General features: G+C 46.3%; 1 protein-coding gene across 1 annotated transcript; it reads right to left on the reverse strand.

Moving 5' to 3' along the window:
• Positions 1-924: 924 nt before the first annotated feature.
• Positions 925-15820, reverse strand: LOC129338545 (zinc finger protein with KRAB and SCAN domains 1-like). The gene is made up of 4 exons (XM_054992854.1): positions 15609-15820; positions 10080-11109; positions 8977-9166; positions 925-2497 (listed from the first exon to the last, which is right to left on the reverse strand). The coding sequence occupies exons 2-4, from the start codon at positions 10893-10895 to the stop codon at positions 1773-1775; spliced, it is 1731 nt and encodes a 576-aa protein (XP_054848829.1). The 5' UTR covers positions 10896-11109; positions 15609-15820; the 3' UTR covers positions 925-1772.
• Between the last annotated feature and the right edge of the window lie 913 nt (positions 15821-16733).

Consider the following 16733-nt stretch of genomic DNA (forward strand, 5'->3'; position numbering starts at 1 on the left):
CTTTCATGAGTCACGGCTCACTTCTGACTCTTCTGGACTCTTGCTCTTTTCTACTGCTACAGACAGACTAAGAAGGCTACCCATCTTTATCTATCTGATATGAGTTTAGGAGATGGATAAGCACATTCTCCCTAGCTCACCTGTGCATTTTGGCCAGTGGAAAGTGCTTTCATGCTCCCCTTTACCTCCTGGGATTGCACAAAACATGGCAGCCATGAGACTGGGCTGGGAACCAAAGCCTGCGGTTCAAGTTCTTGGCCATGAATTCCCAGGAGGCCTTTGGTAAACCAGTTACAGCCTCCCACATGGGAATAATAATAAATTGATACACCTTACATGGAAGGGCCACTGTTGAAAAACCAATCTGTATGCACAATATTGTTATTCTGACAAGCCGAGGCTGAAAGGATGTGCTCACTTGCCAGTGGAGGAAGTGATGACCATGAGCATGGATGGCTTTAAAAGGAGACTAGAGGATCGGTCCATCAGTGGCTATGGTGACCAAAGGGAATCTCCATTTTTAGAGGAAGTAAATCTCCAAACACCAATGCTAGGAGGCAACATCTGGGGAAGGCCTTGGCTGCTATGCGCTGCTGGCTGGCCTCCAGGAAACTGGCTGGCCTCTGAGTCAAACAGAATGCTTGACTAGACAGGCTGGCCTGCAATAGGGTTCTTATGCTTGTTAGAGGGGCAGCAGAACTTTTGCTTCAGGCGTCTCCCTGTAAACATTGGCAAGAGCTGGGGGCAGGGCTCTTAGAACTGCTTCTGAAAATGCTTAAAAATATGAAATACAGACATTAATGGAGATATCTTTTCAAAGCCTCTCCATTTGAACTGCTGTGTATGCAAAAAGGAAAATGTACTTTGTGCAATTCCGCTTGTCCAAGCAGTAGCACAGCTACAACAAAGCACGGCATTTCAATATAATTTGAACTGATTTCATTTAATCTGGTTTTGGAATTGGATCAAAAGAAAAATTTTGTGTTATGTCTGACATGCAGGCAGAGATAGTGGAGGTACAGTCACTTTCACTTAGCACAAGTAGTAATTAGCGTGGAGTAATTTTTAGGACTTCTGCAAGTGCAAGAACAGTTGCCCACACCGAATTCTTCCATGGGATCCAACCCGATGATGGTAATTCAAGTAAAGAATGATGGTTTCATGTGTTGGAATTTGCCAGTTTATAAAGAAATCTTCCGTAGAATGGCATCCGTATGATATCTATATTTTATTTCTGTACTTTTTGCTAAAAAGAAAATCTCCCTGAGATGAAAACTCATGAGGCAGAATGTACCACCTTAAGAGATTCTTCCCTTAATCTCCATTCACTGCCCCAGAATATGCATCCATAAAAGAATGATTAGTGGTAGGCATTTTCAATTGCAAACTGATAGCCATCCACCTTCCAGAGTTAAACAATGGAAGTATATTTGAGCGTTTGTACATCATGCCCCCTTTCCTGTATTCCTGCTTCCCTTAGGAAAACGCTTTGAGTGGTGCCATGTTGTTGCAGTTCCTTAGCCTCCCAGCCTCCATTTCTGCATTTCCCAAGCACGTTTTATCAGAGCTTAGAGAGCATGACCCACAGGTGCGCCAGCATGCAGCAACAATTCTGGACCCACTGTTATTTCCTCCAGTAGGGCACAACAGCACTGCCACAAGGGGACCTGGCCCAGTGTCCCGTATTCCATCACAGGCTGCTTTGTGGGCACAGCTTACAACACCGCCAAGGAGACGTCACAATGAGTGGTGACTCCACCTGCAACCTCCAGTCAATACAGAGAGGGCACCCTCCCATCCTCATGAATTTTCTGGTGAGCAACAAGATCCTTTTGTTTGCTGAAACAGTCTCCGCATGCATTGCAAATGTAAGGTCTGTCCCCTCGGTGCCCCTTCTGGTGTTTATAAAAATGGGACTGGTCCCCAAAGGTTTTCCCACATTCTGCACACTGGTAGGGCTTCTCAGCGGCGTGGCTCCTCTGGTGTTTGTAAAAATTGGAGGCATCTGCGTATCGCTTCCCACACTCGATGCAGTGGTAAGGCTTCTCTCCAGAGTGAATCCGCAAGTGCGTGGTGAGGTGGTACAGTCGGGTGAATCTCTTCCCGCAAACAGCACAGGGGAAGGGCCTCTCCCGCCGGTGAATTCCCTTGTGCAAGGCAAGTTCTTGCTTTGCTCTGAAGCTGTCCCCACACTCGCGACACTGGTGAGGTTTTTCTCCCCAGAAGAATGCCCTTGCTTGGCTTTCTGTGCCCTTCGGTTCCTCCCTAGTCTTAAGGGCCAGTGAACGGAGGAAGGCTGGACACTCTCTGGGTCCTCTTGTTTGGATAGCAAGCTCGTCTTCTGAAGAGCCGTCCTGCTCACCTGGATGTTTGTCCTCCTCCCACTCTGAGGATGTTGCCTCAGCCATATTCCTCCATATATCCCTGGGCATCTCTGGCGCTACAGGGTCATCCACAGATGGGGTAGCTGCAGTCTGGTGGGCAGTCCTGGCACCTGCTGATTTTTTTTAAAAAAAGGAAGATAATCCAAATTTTATTCTCACCACCATTCAAATTATTCTTAGCAACAGGATGCTATCTCTGGGACGCCATTTATAGACACAGCAAAAGCAAGCGATAGAAGCTGTTCCTGGACTGTACCACATCATGTTGCAGATGATCTGAACGGTTCACCATACATATTTTTTTGGTCAAAAAAACCTCATTTTATGTAAAAAGCATGCATGTCAGGAAAAAAATCAGTTGAGCCTTCTTCCCTTGCATGCCATTTTTCTAGGCACATAGGGCTTTTTCACAGAGCATTATGAATTTCAGTCTGCAGACTGAAATGGTACAGCCCTAGAAAAGTATTACATCTTGATTCTGCTGTACATATAAATTGGACCTAAGTCTGCAAAAATGCAATTTGAAGCATGCATCCAAAGTCCCTAGTTTGCATTTTGGGTAGACGGGAAATTAAAAAGTGCCAATCACTATGATTTCCCGCCCCCCCCCCCCCCCCCGTGCATTCACAAATATCTCAATTGACAAGAACCGCCCCTCATAGTCAATTATCTTTGCAAAGCCGGGGGGAAAGAGATGGGAATACCGTGTTGCGAGACTGGAACCTTTTCATTCTGTTGGCATCATATTTTAAGTCCCTGGCTTCTTGTCATATTATTATCATGTATCATTATACATAACAATAATATGACAAGAAGCCAGGGACTGAAAATGCACTGCCAATGGACACTGTACTTCACAGAGTTAACAGAAACAAGAAAATAAAGAGAGACAGAGGGATCGTTCCCTGCTCTCAAATAATGAGCAATCCAAATGCATGTTTCATCTGCACATTGTAGACTGTGAATCCCTTTACAGCAGTAGCTATAAGCAGGAATATAAACAGCAGACAGAATAGTTTGCCTCCATACTACTTTGAGAGCTCCCTGTTTTCAAAAAGCTTTATATGTTGTGCACTTTCCCAATGCTCATGCGATTCCTTTGCGGAGGTGCTTATTTGTTCTTTAAAAAGGAAACAGCACTAATTCCCACTCCTTTCTCCCTCTACCCACACATACATTTGCTATTTTGTTGGCCCTACATCTCACATGATTTCTTTTCTTTTTTTTTTACTATATTCTTGTTTTCCTTTCCCTGCACTGGAGAAATTTCATATCCATTGTGTGGATGGAATATCATGTTTCTGTAAACAGTCTTCTAAGAACGCTATGCTAAGGTTAAAAAAATGAAGCTGAACTTCATTTTCCACTACTGCCCAGCAAGGCCCAGCTCCCCACTCCAGCTTGTTCCGGTTGGATTTCCAAGTGGTTTAAAGAACAAACAAGATCCCTATGTTCTCCAGGGTTACTTAGCAACCAAGTTGCCTATGCTCACAGTACCATGTCCAGCCCTAGGGGCTCATGGGTAGGTATCCCAGCACCCACCCACAAAATCAGTCATGGCCTGTACTAGCAAGGCCAGCAACCACTACAAGGGGCAGTCTGCCCAAACCTGCTACAGGAGCTTGCTGGACCGGTAAGAGTTGCTGTGCATGAAGGAGCACATTCATATCCAGGTTAACACATACTATGTCAAAAGTGACTGTTTTTGTCCCTTCGAGAGGAACACACACACACACACACACACACACCAATAAAACTGGCAATAGAGGTCCAAAAAGAAATGCAACACAAACTATACTACGAAATAGGAGACAAAAATTCAGTATTTTCTGCAGCAACTTTCTTCTATATAATTCATGCCGCATGTATAGCTTGTCCAATGCTCTTATATAACATCCTGCCTAGATTACAGTCCCGATTTTGTTTTGTGTGTATGGATGGACAGAATACTAGCATTTGGCCATATTCTTTATTATGGTTGTCTGGACATCAGGTTATATCCCCCATTCTAACCAATTCCCTACTACACTGAAAAAGTGCATCTCTACCTATGTGCCTTTTCTAACCTCTTTTTGTTTATGCATTCCTGATACTACATAGCCCCACATCTTGTAGAAAGAGAAGGTCCCTTGACTCCCCTTTTTAAAAAATTTACTCTTGCAAGTTATCAGCAACTGACTATAATGGTGAAAGCAACCTATGCATATTCTCATTATTTTAATAAAAAGTCTCAAACCCAAAACATCCCCCATAGACTTGATAGAAGGAAACACATATGAACAAGCAGGGCTGGATCTACGGTTGCCGATGCCCAGGGCAACCGAAGACCAGCCAGCCATGCGTGCTGCCTTTCGCCTGCCCCGCAGGACAAGGCGCGCGTGGCAAGAGCGCCCCCTGTCCTGCTGCCCGCATGCTCCTGGGGCTGGCAGCTGCACCCGGCACCCCCTCTTTGGCGGCGCTGGGGGCAGACTACCCCCCTGCCCCCCGTCAATCCGGCCCTGTGAACAAGAAACCCAGAAACAGCTGTAGAGAGAAATATGTGTATTAACATGTTGAGCCTACTACAGCAGGGACCTAGGTTCAACCTCTACTCACCCAGAAGGCTTAATAAATGGCCTTGAGCAAGTAACTTCATCTCAAGCTTGCCTTTCTCACATGATTGTTGTGAAGAAAAAATGGAATACCCTGGAGGAATGGTAATGTGATAAATAACTAAAATCAACTAACAGCCATAGTGCAAAAGAAAGCATGAAGAATCGTACCAGCACTGGCTTCTGATGAAGAGAACTGATTCTCGAAAGCTTAGGCTACAGTAAAGTTGGTTAGTCTTAAAGGTGCTACTGGACTCTTTTCGATTTTGCTACTACAGACTAACACGGCTAACTCCTCTGGATCTATGACCACTGGTATACTTATCTCTATCAGTGGAGGCATCTCCACAGATAGCTAGGACTTACATAAGGAGAGACATGCTGCACCAGACTGATGGTCATAAGAACGTAAGAGTCCTGCTGAATCAGGACCTTTGGTTCATCGAGTACAGCATCTGTTTTCACACAGCAGTTTACCAGTAACTTTGGAAGTCCAACAACAGGGCATAGAGGCTGAAGCCTTAGAATCATAGAGCTGGGAGGGGTCGTACAGACCATCCAGCCCAACCTCCTGCTCAATGCAGGGATATTCTAAAGCATCCCTGGCAAGTATTCGTCCAGCTGCTCCCCGAAGACTGCCAATGAGGGGGAACCCACCATATCCCCAGGCAGCTGATTCCACTGCTGAACTACACTTAATGTGAAGACGTTTTTCCTAATATCCAGCCAATATCCTCCCTCCTGTAGTTTAAACCCATTATTTTAAGTCCTATCCTCTGTTGCCAACAGGAACAGCTCCCTCCCCTGAGTGATAGCCTTTCAATTACTTAAAGAGAGCAATCATGTCTCCCCTCAACCTCTTCTCCAAACTGAACATTCCCAGGTCCCTCAGTTTTTCTTCGTAGGGCTTGGTCTCCAGGCCCCTGATCATCCTGATTGCTCTCTTCTGCACCCATTGCAATTTGTCCACGTCCTTGTTGAAGTGAGGTCTCCAGAACTGCACACAATATTCCAGACGGGGCCTGACCAATGTGGTATATGACATCCTGACCAATGTGACAATGACATCCTGTGATTTGGATGCTATGCCTTTGTTGATACATCCGAAGATTGCACTTGACTTTTTTGCTGCTGCATCACACTGACTGCTCATATTTAGCTTCCCATCCACCTGTATTCCAAGATCTTCACACACAATGCTACCCAGAAGCCTGTCCCCCATCCAGTATGCACGCTTTGCATTTTTGTTACATAGGTGCAGAACCCAGCACTTATCTTTGTTAAATTGTATCTTTTTTCAGATCAGCCCACTCTTCCCTGATGTTGCCTCCTAGCATTGGAGGCAACATCCTAGCACTCCTAGCCTATGAACTTGAAGGTTCCTTTTACTAACCTGGAGTTGTCTGACCTACTTTTAAAGCCATCTGTGTTCACAGTCATTGCTACCTCCACTGAGAGTGAATTCTGCAATTTCATTACTTGTTGAGTAAAGAAACTTGTGGTCCATCTAATCCAACATCCTCTTTTCCACAGCAGCCAACCAGAGAACCCTAAAAGGCTTACAGGCAGGGTATGGAGACCAAGTCCTTCCCCTGTCGCACCCCAGCAACGATATTCGACGGATTGTCCTCTGGACAAGGAGGCTCCACGATTTTTGTATTGATTTCAAGGATAATAGCTCAGCATAATCCATCTATTTGGGGAGGGGTAAAGATCTGCTTATCTTGCAGAAGGTCCGAAATTCAATCCCTTGCATCTCCCGTTTAAAAGGTCAGTTTGTAGATGAGGTGAAAGACCTCTGCTGCTGTCAGTCTGAGTAGACAATACTAACCTCGACGGACCAATGATCTCCTTCGGTATAAAGCAGCTTCACATAAGGAGAGCAAGAGTAGCGTCCTGGTCAGATGAGGATTTAAGAGATTCAGATTCAGACCCCACTTAGTGCACTGGGTGACTTTTAGCCAGTCACCATCACTCTGCCTAACCTAACGGAGGCGGGGACAATCAGGGGGTGGTGGGGAGTGCCCTCAAGTCAGAGTTGATTTATGGCGACCCCTGGTGGGGTTTTCATGGCAAGAGGCTAACAGAGGTGGTTTGTCATTGCCTGCACAACCCGGGTCTTCACTGGAGGAAGGGCGGGACTTAAAAGAAGCAATAAATATAGCCCTGGGCCCTTCCTTCTACGGCAATCCCTCAGAACTCACCTAACATACAGGAAATGCCAAAACTTAAAACTAAGCATAAGAACATAAGCAAAGCCATGTTGGATCAGGCCAGTGGCCCATCCAGTCCAACATTCTGTCACACACAGTGGCTAGAAATCCAGTGCCATCTAAAGGACTGTCAGTGAGGCCAGGACACCAGATGCCCTCCCACTGCCTTCCTTCCAGCACCAAGACAACAGAGCACCACCTCCCCACAAAGAGAATACCATCTATCTCCTGTGGCTAATAGCCACTGATGGACCTCTGCTCCATATATTTGTCCAGTCCCCTCTTGAAGCTGGCAATGCCTGTAGCTGCCACCACCTCCTGTGGCAACGAATTCCATGTGTTTATCACCCTTTGTGTAAAGTAGTATTTTCTTCTATCTGTTCTAACCCGACTGCTCAATAATTTCATAGAGTGCCCACGAGTTCTTGTATTGTGAGAAAGGGAGAAAAACACATCTTTCTCTACCTTCTCTAACCCGTGCATTATCTTGTAAACCTCTATCATGTCTCCCCTCAGTCGTCTTTTCTCCAGGCTAAAGAGCCCCAAGCGCCTCAATCTTTCCTCATAGGGAAAGTGTTCCAACCCTTTAATCATTTTAGTTGCCCTTCTCTGTACTTTTTCCAGTGCTATGATATCTTTTTTAAGGTGTGGCGACCAGAACTGTACACAGTACTCCAAATGAGGCCTCACCATCGATTTATACAGAGGCATTATGATACCGGCTGATTTGTTTTCAATCCCTTTCCTAATAACCCCTAGCATAGCATTAGCTTTTTTTATGGCAGTCGCACACTGTGCTGACGTTTTTAGTGAGTTATCTATCATGACTCCAAGATCTCTCTCTTGGTCAGTCTCCTGACCAACTATGGACACTTGTTAATGGAAAACACACACATATATACAGAGCCTGCCAAATTCACTGCAAAACCATTTAATCTGCATAGCCAGGCAGGGCTTGCTTAGATGTTCAATTGTACAGATTTTTTTGAAATATAGAGATAATGCAGTAACTTGGTACCGCCAGAATTACACTTTTTACACTTATGACTAAGCTGGGCAAGACTGTTCTGATGCGACTCGCTTTCTTTGCACACTTGCGGAATTTGTCACTTACTGGGAAGAATGGCTGCATCAGAATCCAGTACAAGCATCAAATCACTGCTGAGGAGCAAGGCCCGTGTACCAGATGAGTTGCATCCCCCACAAGGATATTCTCAGCTTCGGGTTTTTACAGAAGTAAGGTATCCAGGATAGCCATTCTATTCCAGCAGAACAATCAGTACTGAAATAGATTTTTCTGCCATATACTTAAACTTTGGACTAAAACTCCTTGGACTTGAAGGACACTTTCACGTGTTTGAAAAACCAGCCAGTTTTCTTCCTTTTATTTTCATGAACATTTTTAGTTTGCTCCATCACAGATGTGGGCGTAAGGAAGAATTTACCCAGACATATAAACTTGGGGCTAAGTCAGGAGATACCAGTAAGACAACCCCCCTTGATCTTTAAATAGGGCCCTTAAGTTTAATACAAAGATTACACAGCTCACAGACTCCAGTGGTAGTGCTTAAAGTGTCACACTAGGATGTGAGATAAACAGGTTCAAAGCCCCGCTCTACCATGGAAGCTTGCCAGATAACTTTGGGCCCCTCACAATCTCTCAGCCTAATCTATTTTATGGTACAATGACTGAGTGGAAGAAGGAAGAATAATGTAATAGTCCACTTTGAGTCCCCAAGAGGGAAAAAAGCAGGGTATAAATAAAATTAAATAAATAAAATAAATTACCTATCTCCTGTGGAGGCTGAGTCTCTTCTCTAGGCAGGCCATGCCGGGCTTCTAGGGGTTCATTCCGTCCCACTGCCTCCTGTGCGTGGCATGTAGGGTGGGACTGAGAGCCAGGAACATCCCACAATGGGGCGGGAGATGTTAGCTCCTCTTCAGAGGTCACTTCCTCCACTTTCATGCCAACAGTGACCTGAAGAGTGAACCAAACATATAATTTCCAAGTTGGAATGGGATGCCTGAGGTGTGATGAGGGCCCTTCATTAATGGCACTGCCATAAAACTCTGTACTGCAGTAGACCTGAAGACGAATTGCCCCAAATAACTCTATACCTGACATGTAACCATCAAACTATCACTAGGGGTTTCAGGTTAACAGCTCCTAGCCACTGGTCAGAATCTAGCTCTGTCTAAGAATCATCGTTAGCAGTTTTGAAGTGGTTCTTATTTTTAAAATATTAGAATCAACATTTCCATGTTTCTTATTCTGATAATACACATAGCCAGAGCTCTTTAAACCCATGTAGTGCCCATTGAGGCTGGTAGGCCCCCGCCTCAAGTGTGGGGGGCCGGAGGGGGCGCCGGGGGCGGAGGCGCATGCCGCACAGCTGGCGGCTAAGCGGGAGGACTTCTTGAGCTCTTCTAATCTTAAGAAGTCATGAAGTGTTTCCACTACAGACCCACACAGATTGCTTGCAGCATGCTTTCTGTGAACATGCTAGTTATGTTTGGCAATAAATGGCTATTTCGCTGTGATTTCACAGCAAGGCTGTGTGGGCAGAGAGATCAACTGCAGCAGAAGCTTTAGCAAGGCTCTTCCCTTATAATGAAGCTCTGCTACTCACTTCTAGACATAAGCCAACAAGTGAACAACTAAAGTACAGAAAAAGAGAATACAGACAGAATCTGTGTTGCCGTCATGCAGGGGAGATTAAATAACCTTCTGCTTCTTTCCTTGTATGGGAGAAAACAAATAAGACACCAAATAAAAGATATAGATCCCATAGAGTGAAATGAGTCCACGGTAGTTGTGTATACTACTGGTTCCAGAAGTAAAGCTTTCTTTCTCACACCCTTCAAACCTGGGACATCTAAGGTTCGCTCACCTGCAAATCTGATTTCTTGGCCTCTTGCTGTCTGAAGGTAAACTCTTCCACAAGGGCCACAGCCTGGGCACAGGTCTCTGGATGACATTCCCAAACCCAAGTCTGTATTTTCTCTGGCAAGATGTTCAGGAACTGTTCCAGAATCAACAGCTCCAGAATCTGCTCCTTAGTGCGAATCTCTGGCTTCAGCCAACGATGGCAAAGTTCACGCAAGTATCCGCAAGCCTGGCGGGGGTCTCCAGCCTCCTGGAAACCAAACTGCCTGAAGCGCTGCCGTCGAGTCTCACAGCCAATGTCACAGCAGCACAAGATAGCAGCTTTCACCTTCTCATAATCTTCTCTGTCTCTCAAGTTCAGGCTGTTGTAGACCTCTTGGGCTGCCCCACTAAGGGCAGGCACAAGTCGGACCACCCACTGCTCTCTTGGCCACTGGCAGACATCAGCCACACGTTCAAAGGTGGACAAATAGACCTCGATATCATCTGCCACAGTGAGCTGAGGCACTTGAAGGTTGCCCCATGCAGGAGAGGAAGCTGATGTAACCTGAGGAACAACCATCTCTGGCCGCTGGACCTCCCATCTCCCTTCTGTCTCCTGGTGTTGATTCCTGGATTGTGGCAATGCCACCCATCTCAGAAACTCTTCAGATGTCCCCGCCTGGATAACAAAAGTGGGTTTTCTTACACTCTTCAGTTTCTCCTCTGGCATTGAGTCTGCTGGGTCCTGTTCTTCCATTTTCACCACTGGTGGTAAGCCCCATTCAAACACGGTCTCACTTTGCAGACTCACGTTTGTTGTTTCCTGCTTTGCAGTCATTGTTCTCCTTCTGACTCTATGATTTCACACCTTGATCCAACTTGTCTGCTGGACGGTGAGTGAGAGAACACTGGGGACACCTGACCTCAAAACTCCAACACAAGCTGTAAAGTCCAACACATTCATGGTTCTTGCAGTGTGCAACAGGCCTGTGAGAACATGTTGCTTCGAAAGCAGGCGTTTTTCTGCTTAGCCAGTGGGGAGTGGCTTCTCCCTTAGATGCAGAAATACAAACAAGTGTAAGATCATATAAAGAAATCTTCACTTTCTCTCCTCTCTCTCTCTCATACAAACCAACACCTTCAATTTGGCTTCAAATTTAAAATTACCAGAATCAATGCAGGACAGAGACTTACCAGCATTCACCGAAGAGTGGAAAAGGCAGGACGCCCAAACAAACCCCTCTTTTCCTCTGGATAATCTTTAGCCAATCTAGATCACACCAGCTAACCTAGAACTACTCAGGCCAAGGAAACTTCTGCCAGATGGGCTAGCGTTTAGTAAAAACAACCACCACTGAGTCACTTAATATGCTGTACATTAGGAGGTTTTTAAAAAATGGCTGAGCTGTTTACGAGTTTGTCCCGGAGGAAAAATTCCTCCTCAGCTTCAAACATAAACCTCAAGTATGACAAAGGAGCCCAGCTCTTGACCTCAACCTGGCCCGAAAGGTCTTTCTAAACATTTGATTGTGCTCCTTTCAATATCCCATCTGTAGTTATGACTAGGGAGGGGACTCTAAAATCTTAATCCCCCCCCATATCAATAGATCAAAACATCCTAAAATAAATCACACTCTTATAAACTAATTGGCAGCCATTCTGAATCCATGGGTTAGTTTTAGAGCTCTACTCAGGTTGTACTCATCTGGGGCGATCAGAAAGAGTATTCTTGTTGGGATATTTGATAGAGTCAATGCTGCATATCAAAAGAATGCTAAAGTAAAATCTGAACCAAGTCCATGCTCAACCATAGGGCTCGGGAGGGGGCGGGGGGGGGGGGGACTAGCTCCTACTGTAACCTACCTCACAGGTATTCAAGTGAAGATAAAATGGAGGAAGCACCATCAATGTTTTCCCAGATAACTTTGAAGGACAAGCAGGATAATGTGACTTTTAAAAAATAAATCAGTAATTTGGGTTATACAGAACATGTACACTTCCCTACTGTTCAGAAAACATGCTTTAGATAAGGTTATCATGAGTCTGTTACCATTTGATGCATTTCATACTGCTATAACAATTACAATTGACAGAACAAATCTTAATTTATTATTGACAAATTATGTGTAGGAAATGGGTCAGATGTTTTAGTAACAGGACAGGCAGGGCTCATTTCGAGGGGGAACGCACAGGAACGCAATTCCGGCAGTTCCTCAAAGAAGTCACATGTCAGGTGGCCCTGCCCACCTGACTCTTGGCCATTTTGGACCCGTTTCGGACTGGATTGGGCCTGAAACAGCCTGGTTCGGGCCTCTGACAGGTGGTGGATCACTCTCCCACGCATCAGTGGCCTGATCCTGACCATTTCCGGCCCCTTTTCAGCCATTTTCAGCCCCTTTTTACCATTTTGGGCCCAATTTCAGCCCTGAATGGCCAGGATTGGGTCCAAAACAGCCAGAATAGGTGATTTCAGGGAATGTGACATATGCAAATCAGTTATACTAACGACACACTTCTGCTGGTGGCAAGAGGTGTGGCATATGCTAATGAATATGCTAATGAGTTCCTCCAGCTCTTTTTCTACAAAATGACCCCTGAGGACAGGGCCCATAGACAATACTACTGGGTACTATCTGTTGGTGTAGATATGCTCCAGCTGGGAATTTCTACATCATTTAATATGTTCATGTGAAATTACTTATGTTTTGTTTCTACAGTGTTTCATATCTGTATTTGGATCTACACTTGTTTTCAAATTTCTGCAGTCTATATCTTATTGTACTGTTGAATGTACCAGCTGTTAATTGAACTGATTTAGAGAAACATAAATAAATAAATTTTGAAATTGCACACTCTTACTCTAACAAATTGGTTCAGAAACGTGCTAGGGTCTGTATAGATCACAAAATAAAATAATCCATATAGTTACTATATAAAAAGAGGATTGCGGAATTTGGAGTGGGGGAGACTGACAATGGAACAGGAAGCTGACATCTGTAAGAGTAATCAGGCAATTTCAGCCCCCCAAAATGTTGCAAACATTTAAATTAAAGAATCATAAATTTGTGCAAGCAAAGACAATCAGCTTTATTATAACTTGGACGAGTGACAAAAACTGAGGATTTACTAAAAGGAATGACAGGATTGCCCATTGAAAATAATGGGAGAGGCTTGAGTGCCCATTGGAAATAATGGGAACCGGGAATGCCCATTGACTTGTATGGGCTCCATTGAAACACATTAGAGCAAAAAAAAAAAGGTGCAAAGAAAATGTGGAATGGATTTTGAAGGAAAGTCTCTAGGTCCAGATAGACTATTCTGGTACTGGATTGACAGGCCCCTGAGTGCAATGACGGCCCCTGGGTGTGACAGAAGGGCTCTGGGACTGGAATGACAGGCCCCTGACTAGAATGACGGCCCTGGGTGTGCCAGAAGGGCTCTGGGGCTGGAATGACAGGCCCCTGACTGGAATGACAGCACCTGGGTGTGACAGAAGGGCTCTTGGACCGGAATGATGGCCCCCTAACTGGAATGACGGCCCCTGGTTGTGACAGAAGGGCTCTGGGACTGGAATGACAGGCCCATGAGTGCAATGAATGCCTCCGGGTGTAGCCTGTATGACTCATCCTTGAATGGACTGAGACTCTCTAAATATTGCAGAATTATTCTGGGTCTGGAATGACATCCCCCCTGAGTGGAATAATTGTCTCTTGCCTGTCATTCCAGTCCTAGAGCTCTTCACTCACACCCAGGGGCCGTCATAGACCATCATTCCAGTCAGGGGCCTGTCATTCCAGTCCCCAAACCCTTCTGATATACCCAGGGGGCATGATTCCAGTTAGGGGCCTGTCATTCCAGTCCTAAAGCCCGTCTGTCACACCTAGGGGCCGTCATTCCAGTCCCAGAGCCCTTCTGATATACCCAGGGGCCGTCATTCCAGTTAGGGGCCTGTCATTCCAGTCCCAGAGCCCTTCTGTCACACCCAGGGGCCATCATTCCAGTCCCAGAGCCCTTCTGGCACACCCAGGGGCCATCATTCCAGTCAGGGGCCTGTCATTCCAGTCCCAGAACCCTTCTGTCACACCCAGGGGCCATCATTCCAGTCCCAGAGCCCTTCTGGCACACCCAGGGGCCATCATTCTAGTCAGGGGCCTGTCATTCCAGTCCCAGAACCCTTCTGATATACCCAGGGGCCATCATTCCAGTCAGGGGCCTGTCATTCCAGTCCCAGAGCCCTTTTTTCACACCCAGGGGCCATCATTCCAGTCAGGGGCCTGTCTTTCCAGTCTGAGTCCTTCTCTCACACCCAGGGGCCATCATTCCAGTCAGGGGCCTGTCTTTCCAGTCTGAGTCCTTCTCTCACACACAGGGGCCATCATTCCAGTCCGGGGCCTGTCTTTCCAGTCCCGGAGCCCTTCTGATATACCCAGGGACTGTCATTCCTGTCAGGGGCCTGTCATTCCAGTCCCAGAGCCCTTCTGGCACACCCAGGGGCTGTCTTTCCAGTCAGGGTCCTGTCATTCTAGTGCTAGAGCCCTTCTGGCACACCCAGGGCCCGTCATTCCAATCAGGGCCCTGTCATTCCAGTGCTAGAGCCCTTCTGGCACACCCAGGGGCCATCATTCCAGTCAGGGTCCTGTCATTCCAGTCCCAGGGCCCTTCTATCACACCCAGGGGCCGTCATTCCAGTCAGGGACCTGTCATTCCAGTCCCAGGGCCCTTCTATCACACCCAGGGGCCGTCATTCCAGTCAGGGACCTGTCAATCCAGTCCCAGAACAGTCTATCTGGGCCCAGAGACTTTCCTTCAAAATCCATTGCACATTTTCTTTGCACCTTTTTTTTTGCTCTAATGTGTTTTAATGGAGCCCATGCAAGTCAATGGGCATTCCCGGTCCCATTATTTCCAATAGGCATTCAAGCCTCTCCCATTATTTTCAATGGGCAATCCTGTCATTCCTTTTAGTATATCTCCAAAAACGGTATGGCTACTGACAAACCAGGTTATTATTATTACTACTTCCTTCTTTTTTAATAGTCAACCTGGTCTTCAGCAAGCAGCAGGTGAGGTTTTTTTCACTGCAGAGAGATGAAACATGATCCCCTGTCAGTGGCTACACACCAAGCTATTACCGAAGCCCACAGAGTCCATCTGAGAAGCCTGAAAGCTTACCTGCTACTTGTAAGCGCTGTCAAGGCAAACGCGATACAGTTCAAGAAACTTTTCTATGGGATCCTTCAGACTTTCTGAAATCTATTCTGTATCCAAAATGGAGGAGTTAAGCAGCCGGTGACAAAACTCCATTTTCGAATACAAGCTTGGGGGATACACGGGGAAAGGTCCTGAGGCCAACCCTCTGCACATTTCCTTGGCACTAAGTCTCCCTAAGTTGCTCCCGGGTAAATGTGCACAGGACTGCAGTAACTCCTTTGGACTTACTTGTAAGGAAATATGCTTTTAAAAGCAGGCTGTTGTCAGGGGGTGGCCAGGAGGATTTGTTTTTCGCATTCTTTTTAGGTAAACTTCACGCTGTAATCGTATGCACACTTACCTCCAAGTAAGTTTCGCTGGGATATACTCCGAGTAAACAGGCAAAAAAAAAAAGCATGCAGAAAGTTTTACAGCAGGTTCTTCTGTTTGCAGATACCAGTGTCGCTTATTTGCCCTGGCTGCCCCTCTGCGTCCGAAGCCTTATTTTTTCGTCCCAAAGCACCCCGAAAAGCCCTTTGCTCCCCAACTCATTCGCAGGAAGAGAAGCTTCCTGCTCCCAAAGCAATATGGGCGGCTCTAGGACCCGGGGAGCTCAACCCATTTAACCCTTCCCTATCTGGCTCAGCTAAAACCAGAGTCTACGTTCGGATCACAGCTGAAGACCTTGAGCTTTTCCACAAAAAAAAAATCCTAGGGGAAAAAGAAAAATGCTCAACGCTTACAGCAGACGAAAGAACAGGAAAGACGGGAGGGCTCCTGAGCATAGCTAGAGTGCCCTTTCCAAAGCCGGCGCGTAAAGCACGGCCAATTTCCACATCTCTGGCATCATCAAGGGGAAGGACTTCCCAGGTCAGAGGGATGCAGTTTCCGGGCAAGCTTAAGCCCCGGCACCTCTTTATTTTGGAAATTAACCGCCGGCAGGAGCTCCAGACTAGATCAAGGAGGAGAAGCCCTCAGGAACCTGAGCCCTGGCTGGATCACTGAGCGCAGATCTGTGCGAGATCCTCCAGTCCCCTTCCTGTGCCAAGCGCATGCTGCTGGGCAGAAGTTACTCTCAGCCGAGGGGCTCACCGAAGGTATAGTTGCACGGTCCAAAGCTACTGCATCAGTGCAAAGAGCCGGAGGGTTTTATGGCACCGGGGGGAGGGAGGGCGTAAGACTGCGCCTGGCTTCAGCCCACGGGTTGCTTTGCGCAGGAATAGATCGTAGAAACCGGCAGTTCATCTGTGGCATGATCAAGAATGCGGTGTAACCTGGAGACCTCTTGGGGAAGGAGGGAGGGATCTCTCCCCAGGAAAAAAGGCGGGGTGGATGGGTGGAGGAATTGGTTATTGCTTATGAACATATTAATACCTGTGTTCTTTTTTTAAAAAATGCCTGTTGCTTTCAGCTTTTAAAAGGATCGAATGGCAGGGGGGGGGGGCAGTTTTAAAATGTTTAGTAGGCGGCATTGGGGAGGGACTGT

The sequence above is a fragment of the Eublepharis macularius genome, chromosome 12, assembly GCF_028583425.1.
Source record: "Eublepharis macularius isolate TG4126 chromosome 12, MPM_Emac_v1.0, whole genome shotgun sequence".
Taxonomy (NCBI): Eukaryota; Metazoa; Chordata; class Lepidosauria; order Squamata; family Eublepharidae; genus Eublepharis; species Eublepharis macularius.

Excerpts from the sequence above, each read along its gene's own strand:
- LOC129338545 (XM_054992854.1), bottom strand. The coding sequence starts at position 10,895 with ATGACTGCAAAGCAGGAAACAACAAACGTGAGTCTGCAAAGTGAGACC. Across the intron at positions 9,167-10,079 it reads CCAAGAAATCAGATTTGCAG|GTCACTGTTGGCATGAAAGT; the intron begins GTGAGCGAACCT and ends TTCACTCTTCAG. Across the intron at positions 2,498-8,976 it reads TCAGCCTCCACAGGAGATAG|CAGGTGCCAGGACTGCCCAC; the intron begins GTAATTTATTTT and ends AAAAAAAATCAG.